The sequence below is a fragment of the Heteronotia binoei genome, chromosome 1 (assembly GCF_032191835.1).
Source record: "Heteronotia binoei isolate CCM8104 ecotype False Entrance Well chromosome 1, APGP_CSIRO_Hbin_v1, whole genome shotgun sequence".
NCBI lineage: Eukaryota > Metazoa > Chordata > Lepidosauria > Squamata > Gekkonidae > Heteronotia > Heteronotia binoei.
This window is the reverse complement of record NC_083223.1, coordinates 271,800,578-271,809,720: the sequence shown is the minus strand read 5'-3', so window position 1 is coordinate 271,809,720 and position 9,143 is coordinate 271,800,578. Positions and strand designations below refer to the sequence as shown.

Genomic DNA, 9,143 nt, shown 5'->3' with positions numbered 1-9,143 from the left:
ATGTGCTTCTGGAAGCCACTTGCACTGCCTCCAACCTCCCAGAGTGCCGCATTCGGATCCTGCGCTCCAGTCCGCTGCAGGGACCACGTGGCTCCGCGCAAAGGGGAGAAGCGGCTCTCCCTGGGACAGGAGTGTGTGTGTGTGGGGGGGGGGGGGCTTCTCACCTGGGAAGGCAAGGAAGAAATGGGGGGGGGCTCATTCAGCCCCTGCCACACCCCCTCCCCTCCTCTCCCTCTGCTTTGGGTCTTGCATTGCAGCCCCCAGCCCTCTTCCCCCCCCTCCACCCAAAGCCTCTCGGAGCTCACCTGATCCCTTCCCAGCCGGTAGAGCAGAAGCCCGCCTGGGATTTAAAGGGGCTCCAAGGCAAGGGGCGGAAGAGGACTTGGCTCCCCCCCCTGAAGCCCCCACCTTCGGCCTCTCTAGGACTGCGAGTCTCACTCTCTTTAACCCTTGGAGTTGGGGCTCTTTTTGCAACAGGAGAAGGGAAAGGGGGCGGGAGGTAGAAATTCCTGTCTAAGATAGCGCTGATGGCGCCCACTGAAAATTGGGACTCCCCCCACCCCCAAAGAAAAGGTGCTTCAGACCACGCTGATGACTAGAGTTCACTAGTCCAATTCAAGAAATATCTGGGAACCTTTCGGGGTGGAGCCAGGAGACTTTGGGGGTGGAGCCAGGATAGGGCTGCCAAGTCCAATTCAAGAAATATCTGGGGACTTTGGGGGTGGAGCCAGAAGAGTGGGGGTGGAGTCAGGAGACTTTGGGGGTGGGGCCAGGATAGGGGTGCCAAGTCCAATTCAAGAAATATCTGGGGACTTTGGGGGTGGAGCCAGGAGACTCTGGGGGTTGAGCCAGGATAGGGCTACCAAGTCCAATTCAAGAAATATCTGGGAACTTTGGGGGTGGAGCCAGGAGACTTTGGGGGTGGGGCCAGGATAGGGTTGCCAAGTCCACTTCAAAAAATATCTGGGGACTTTGGGGGTGGAGCCGGGAGACTCTGGGGGTTGAGCCAGGATAGGGCTGCCAAGTCCAATTCAAGAAATATCTGGGGACTTTGGGGGTGGGGCCAGGATAGTGGGGGTGGAGCCAGGAGGAAGGCTGTGACAAGCATGACTGAACTCCAAAGGGAGATGTGGCCATCACATTTAAAGCGACAAAGAAGGAGTCAAGTGACACCTTTAAGACCAACCAATTTTTATTTAGTTCTGGTTGGTCTTAAGACTTCTGGTTGGTCTTAAAGGTGCCACTTGACTCCTGCTTTGTTCAACTGCTTCAGACCAACAGAGCTGCCTGCTTGGATCTATCAATTTTTTAAAAAAATTATTTTAATTTATTTATTTATTTGTAATTTATATTCCACCCTTCCCACCAGGTGGCTCAGGGATTTAAAGGGATAGCACACCTTTTAGAGCCAGTTTGGTGTAGCGGTTAAGTGTGTGGACTCTTATCTGGGAGAACCTGGTTTGATTCCCCACTCCTCCACTTGCACCTGCTGGAATGGCCTTGGGTCAGCCATAGCTCTGGCAGAGGTTGTCCTTGAAAGGGCAGCTGCTGGGAGAGCCCTCTCAGCCCCACCCACCTCACAGGGTGTCTGTTGTGGGAGAAAAAGATATAGGAGATTGTGAGCTGCTCTGAGACTCTGATTCAGGGAGAAGGGCGGGGTATAAATCTGCAGTCTTCTTTTAAATGCCTTCCCTCCATTGGAAATAACGAAGCTGCAAATTTGGTGCCTCTAACTCAAACAATGCCCCCCCCCGGCCCAAATGCCTGCAGCTCAATTCTCCATTATACCCTATGGAAATCGGCCTTCATAGGCAATAATGGAGCGCCAGCAGACATTCTCCCCCCCCCCCCCGCCCGCCACTTTCTGATGATCCTGAAGTGAAGGGGAGGGCCTCCAAACCGGGGGATCCCCTGCCCCAACCTGGGGATTGGCAACCCTAGGCCAGGAGCAAGGGTGTGATGAGCACAATTGAACTCCAAAGGGATTTCTGACCATCACATTGAAAGGGACTGCACGCCTCCCCTCCATTGGAAATAGTGAAGGATAGGGGCACCTTCTTTTGGTGCTCATAGAATTGTATCCCCTGTTTCAATCCTTTTGAAACTTGGAGGGTGTTTTGAGGAGAGGCATCAGATGCTATGCTGCAAATTCAGTGCCTCTACCCGAAATAACAGCCTTCCTACCCGTGGACCAAGTCTCCATTATTCCCTAAGAACATCGTTCTCCATAGGGAATAATGGAGCGTCCAGCAGACATTTCCCTCTCCCCCCACCCATGCCTTTGGATGACCCTGAACCAGGGGAGGGCCTCCAAACCGGGGATCCCCTGCCCCCACCTGGGGATTGGCAACCCTACTGGTGACTGATGCCCCAAAGAATCTCTCAGCATTTCAGCCTTTCCAGGGAGCCAGGAGGGAAAATGCAGGAAGAGCAGGAGAGAGAAAAAGGCAAATAAGTGAAAGACATTCTGATCTCTCCCAGCAAAGGGACAGAGAGATAATCATGCCAGGGTGGGGTGGGGGGTGTCCTTCTCTGGAAACAGATTTGGAGCAGCCTCCAGGTGGACTCTGGGGATCCCGTGTGTGGGTATGTGGGGGGGAGAAATCAGCTCATCTCCAGACTAGAGCTCCCTTCCCCTGGAGAAAAGGGATGCTTTGGAGGGTGGACTCTGTGGCCTTGTGTCCCACTGAGGTTCCTGTCCTCCTTGGCGTCACCCCCAAATTTCCAGGAATTTCCCAACCTGGATCTGGCACCCCACCCCACTCCCCTTTGGGGGCCAGGGAGGAACTGGCAGCCGTGTTTGGGGAGCCTGGGAGGGAACAGGTCTCTGTTTTCAATGTGGTTAGCATAGGTAGAAACCAATCTCCCCAGCTGCTGGAATTACCTTGGGTCAGCCATAGCTCTTGCAGCGGTTGTCCTTGAAAGGGCAGCTTCTAGGAGAGCTCTCTCAGGCCTACCCACCTCACAATGTTCCCTCTAAACTGCAGTCTTGTGAGCAAAAATTCCACTTTGCAAGCGACTGGTATTAAAGATGCGAGCTCCTGCATAAATTGTGCTCTGGGACCATTTTTCCTGAGCTAATACAAAAACATGTCAGCTGGAGGCTACAAATCTGTGAGCTAGCTCATGCTAACTCAGCTTACGGGGAACACGGCTCACAGTGTCTGTTTTGGGAGTAGGGAGTTACAGGAGATTGTGACCGCTCTGAGACTTTAGATACAGAGTGTAGGATGGGATATAAATCCTATATCATCATCTTCTTCCTGGGGATCCCATTGTCCCGAGGGTTGTGTAATTTGTAATTCAGCAACTTTCCTTTCCACTCTGTTCCTGAAGTCCCTTTACAACAAAACACCTACTCTGAGGTCACACACTGAATGTCCTGGAAGGTTAAAGTGTTCTCCTACAGGTTTCTCAGTCTTGTGATTCTTGATGTCGGATTTCTGTCAATTTCTCCTTCAGTGTAGGGACTTTGTTATCCTTGTATATTTATATGTGCATGTGAGTGTACCTGGAAGTCATGGCGACCTCTGGTGACTGACCCCCTATTTGGGGGCCAGGAGAATATTGAGGGAGTTGGCTGAATAAAGCCCGCCCCCACCTCCTGGTATTCCAGGGGGGTCTCCCATCCAAGAACTTGCCAGACTCGACCCTTCGTAGCTTCTGAGATCTGACGACATCGGCTTCCCAGGTCAGGAACTTTGGCATAGGTTTTGACCTGCTTGCCCAGTGCAGAGAACAGAAAGGCCCGGATAGAATTCAATGGCAATTATAGAACTAGAAGATGAGCATGTGAACGAGCCTCAGATAGTGTAGCTGATGTTGTTAGGTTTAGCGATTGTACTATCTGGTTGTATGCGGCAGCAAAGCTAACATCTGGATTTACTGCTAGTTCAGCAGTCTTACAAGCATGGGCAGCTTCAAGACTGGAGAAACATCTGGAGCAGAGGTCCATCAGTGGCTATTAGCCAGAAGGTATAGATGGAACACTCTGTCTGGGACAAGTGATGCTGTGTTCTTGGTGCTTGGGGGGCAACAGTGGGAAGGCTTCTAGTGTCCTGGTCCCGCTGATGGACCTCCTGATGGGAACTGCTTTGTTTTGGGTTTTTGGCCACTGTGTGACACTGCGTGTTGGACTGGATGGGCCTATGGCCTGATCCAACATGGCTTCTCTTATGTTCTTAGATCTCGTGTCAATAGAACAAACAGAGAGCTTCCTACGAGATAATGATTTTATTGAAAAGAAAGCAATGCTCTTTGCGTTGGGCTAGAAACAGATGAACAGGTGAAAGCTAACCATACAACTACAGAAAAAAGCATGTAATAAAAACCAGGTCTCCAAACATTTTTTTTAAATTTATGTAAACACCTAAGCATTACAATTTGCAAAGATCAGTTTTTTAAAGCTGATTGGCAGAAAGCTAGGTACGAAAGGATGGTTTATCTTCTACGGGTATATGCACACTTGATACGCTCACCCAGCATAAAGTCTTTTCTGACTGGAAGTCACCCGCAGAAAGCCTCATTAGAACTTGCTGCAACACTTTTTTTATAGAAGTGGAGGAAGAAGAGAAAGACAACTTTTGAACTTGAACATGGGATTGTGCTCCAAATAAAACAATCTGATCCTAAAGGGATTATGCAAAGGAGTGAATCCACGACATGGACTAGAATGAATCCGGAGGACGGCCTTTAGATTCTCAGAGCGCAATTTGCAATCCCAGAGCAATAAACCTCCTATTTCTAGTCCTATGAATGAACTTTTAGGGTTGAGAGCCGGTTACGAACTTTTTGTACTTTTCGTGACCAGGAATTGAACTTTGCAGAGATCAAGAGGAGGTTAGATAAAAATATGGAGCAGAGGTCCATCAATGGCTATTAGCCACCATGTGAATATATATATGTGTGTGTGTGTGTGTGTGTGTATACATTTTTTTGGGCCACTGTGTGACACAGAGTGTTGCACTGGATGGGCCATTGGCCTGATCCAACATGGCTTCTCTTATGTTCTTATCATGAAACAACAAAAGGCACAAACCTTCATAAATATAATGAAAATCGTGAATATGTGACATATTTCCTCTACCCCATGTGCATCCTTCAGTGGAAACGAAGGTGCGCCTACTGATAGAACTTTTTCCCGACACTGCAGGCATCTCGATGGTTTCACTTCTATGGGAATTCTTTGATGCAAATTAAGAATGTAGCTCTGTCGGAAGCTTTTCCCACACTCCAGGCATTTATATGGTTTCTCCCCTAGGGGAGTTCTTTCAAGGGAAGACAGAATGGAAATCTTTCTGGAGTTTTTCCCACCTTCTAGGCCAGGAGCGTCAAACGCATTTGTTATGAGGGCCGGATCGGACATAAATGAGACCTTGTTGGGCCAGGCCATGTCAGGTCGGGACATGTGTGTTCCTATTTAAGATTAGCTGGCAGAGATAGAGACTTTATAAAGGACACAAACACAATTAAAAGATTTTTTGGTTACAAAATATTTAAGATAAAACATGTTTAAAACATTAGCACTCATTGATCTTAAAAGTGCTTTCTTTGTGTTTCTGCCATGAGATCCAGGAAACTGGGCAAAGGAAGTTCTGGCTCTTTCCTTCTTTCCCCAGGGGACTGGGGGAGGAGGAGCCTCAGCCAATAGAAGGAAATGAGGCTTGGCTCAGTAGCTCTGCTCTGTGATTGAGAGAGCCTGGAAAAACAAGCTCTGCCTCCCCGCCTTGCTCCCCAAGGAAGGAGCCTCAATCAATGGAGAAAATAAACATTTTGCTCCATAGCTCCTGTGTAATTGCGCAAGGCTGGCAAAGCAAACTGTTATGCAGAAGGAAGCAAGATATAGGGAGAAGGAAGCAGATGACAGCCTGATAGGAGCCCTCCAAGGGCCTCATTCGGCTGCCCAGAGAGCATGTTTGACACCCCTTTTCTAGGCATTCATACTTTTTTCCTCTGTGTGAGTTCTTTGATGGGAAGATTGGAACTCACACTTTGATGGGAAGTTAGACTGGAACACTTTGTGAACCTTTCTTAACACTCCAGGCATTTGTATGTTTTCTCCCCTGCATGAATTCTTCTATGGGAAATAAGACTGGCACGCAACCTGAAGCTTTTCCCACACTCCAGGCATGTGTATGGTTTCTCCCCTGTGTGAGTTTGTCGATGGGAACTAAAATGGGAAGTCTTCCTGAAGCTTTTCCCAAACTCCAGGCATTTATATGCTTTCTCCCCTGTGTGAGTTTTTTTGATGGGAAGTAAGAATGCAACTCTGACTGAAGCTTTTCCCACACTTTAGGCATTTATAGGGTTTCTCCCCTGTGTGAATTCTTTGATGGGAACTAAGATGGGAACTCTTCCTGAAGCTTTTCCCACACTCCAGGCATGTGTATGGTTTCTCCCCTGTGTGAGTTTTTGTATGGGAGGTAAGAGTGGAACTCTTCCTGAAGCTTTTCCCACACTCCAGGCATGTGTATGGTTTCTCCTCTGTGTGAGTTTTTGAATGGGAGGTAAGAGTGGAACTGTGACTGAAGCTTTTCCCACACTCCAGGCATTTATATGGTTTCTCCCCTGTGTGAATTCTTTGATGGGAAGTAAGGCTGGAACTCTGAGTGAAGCTTTTCCCGCATTCCAGGCATTTATATGGTTTTTCCCCTGTGTGAATTCTTTGATGGGAAGTAAGTGTAGCACACATCCTGAATCTTTCCCCACACTCCAGGCATTTGTATGGTTTCTCCCCTGTGTGAATTCTTCGATGGGAAGTAAGTTTAGCACACAACCTGAAGCTTTTCCCACACTCCAGGCATTTATATGGTTTCTCCCCTGTGTGAATTCTTTGATGGGAAGTAAGTTCAGCACCGAACCTGAAGCTTTTCTCACACTCCAGGCATTTGTATGGTTTCTCACCTGTGTGAGTTTTTCGATGAGAACTAAGATGCGAAATCTGAGTGAAGCTTTTCCCACACTCCAGGCATTTGTATGGTTTCTCCCCTGTGTGAGTTTTTCGATGAGAACTAAGATGGGAACTCTTTCTGAAGCTTTTCCCACACTCCAGGCATTTATATGGTTTCTCCCCTGTGTGAATTCTTCGATGGGAAGTAAGACGGGAACTGTAAGTGAAGCTTTTCCCGCACTCCTGGCATTTATATATTTTCTTTTTGTTAAACACCTTTGGTTGAGTATTAATAACAGATACTTCAGTGTAATTTCCCCTGCTTGCAGTGCACTCTTTCCTGGTGTCTCCTTGACATACGTTTTGCTGTACGGAGTCATCCCTCTGTGTAGGACTGGAATTATTTTTCTCTTTTGGTGGGTGTTTTCCCTCCTCCTTCCTGGGTGCATCCAAATCTTCAAACTTATTTTTTGCATGTGGTTGTACATTCTCTTTCCCCATCAATTGGTGTTCTTCTGCTCCATTCACTGACTGCCACATGTCTCCAGCTGAAAGAAAGGGATACCTGGCATGAGAACATGACACTTTCCACAAGTACCTACTCCAGTAGCACCTAAAGCAGGAATGTCAGTGATGCTGCACACAGGTAGCCTCCAGCCCCTGCAGGGCTTTTATCCTTCCCATACGCAACCTGCTATTCTCACTTCTTTTCCCAGGGCTGCTTTTTCCCAACTCTCTCTCCTACTTCGCGTGAACGAGATTCAAATCCAAGCTTCTGTTCCCTCCATTGGCTGACTGCGGATTCCCTTTTTGGGAGAGGGAGAGAGAGTTGGAAAGATCCCGGAGGCAGAAGAGAGAGCAAATTTGATTCCCGTGGTGTGTCTCCTTGATTACCAGTAACGTTTTATTTTAGGACACTTGAAGCCCTAGTTAGGTTGAGGTTTTCCTGTGAATGCACCCAGAAACAATGCCGCTTTCAGGCCTTGGCGCTCTCCAAACTCAGAGAGAGCTAAGGCCTGAATGCGCCGTCTGTTCTTTCTGAGCACAGAGGGGTCGGCGGAACTTCCCAGACCCCCCAGTGCCCAGAAAGAATGGTGTTTTGTAATCTAGCCTCAGCGCTCTCTGAACTCGGAGAGCAGCGAGGTCTGACTGCGCAGCGCATTCTCTCGGGGCACTGAGGTATTGGAGGAACTCCCCTGACTGCATAGCGCCCAGAAACAATGGCACTTTTCAGGCCTCGGCCCTCTCCGAACTTGGAGCGCCACATGTCCTTTCTGGCTGCTGAGGGATCGGAGGAACTCCCCCGGTCCCTCAGTGTCTAGAAACGGTGTTTCAGTGACCATCGTGATGACGTCACCTCTGGGTGACGTTGTTACGTTGCCTGCGTGCGCAAAATTTTTCCACCATGGGAGTGGGGTGGGTGTGCATCAGGGTTCTGCCTCAGGCAGCAGAACCCCATGCACCGGCCCTATTTTATAGCAACAGACTAAAAATACTGACATAGTAGTGGTTAAGAGGTTAAGTGTGCAGACTCTTATCTGGGAGAACAGAGTTTGGTTCCCCACTCTTCCTCTTGCACCTGCTGGAACGGCCTTGGGTCAGCCATAGCTCTGGCAGAGGTTGTCCTTGAAAGGGCAGCTGCTGTGGAAGTCCTCTCCAGCCCCACCCACCTCACAGGGTGTCTGTTGTGGGGGAGGAAGGTAAAGGAGATTGTGAGCCACTCTGAGTCTCTGATTCAGAGAGAAGGGCGGGGTATAAATCTGCAATTCTTCTGCTTCTTCTTCCTTCGGAACTACAGTTTAATATCTGGAATTTGATGGCTAAGTATTTAAAAGACTTTTATGGTTTCATATATTCCAGCTCAATATGTCTCCCTTTCTCTGCTCCCACCTCCCTGGCTGCCTGCCTTCCCTCCTCCTTTGCTTTTAAAAATTGTTTTGCTGTCATCATCGTCGACTGGGGAAGGCAACGGCAAACCACCCCGCAAAAAAGTCTGCCGTGAAAACGTTGTGAAAGCAACATCACCCCGGTGTTGGAAACGACTGGTGCTTGCACAGGGGAGCTTTCCTTTCCTTTCCCATCATCGTTAGTGCTGAGTGCCTTTTGCCCTGTCTGAAATCAACACTTTATTTCACTCTCCAGTTTAAACAGATGAAGGTGGGGTGGGGTGGGGGGAAATAAACCTAACAGGACGCTTTGCAATCTTTCTTAGTGGCAAGGAAGAAGAGTCCAGTGGCACCTAACAACATTTGTG

General features: G+C 48.6%; 1 protein-coding gene across 1 annotated transcript in view; it reads right to left on the bottom strand.

Moving 5' to 3' along the window:
- Positions 1–6,030: 6,030 nt before the first annotated feature.
- Positions 6,031–9,143, bottom strand: part of LOC132583492 (zinc finger protein 721-like) — a 33,174-nt gene continuing 30,061 nt past the window's right edge. Inside the window, 2 exon segments of the mRNA XM_060255155.1 lie at positions 6,031–6,243; positions 6,245–7,165. Of these exon segments, the coding sequence (XP_060111138.1) occupies positions 6,031–6,243; positions 6,245–7,165 (1,134 nt within the window).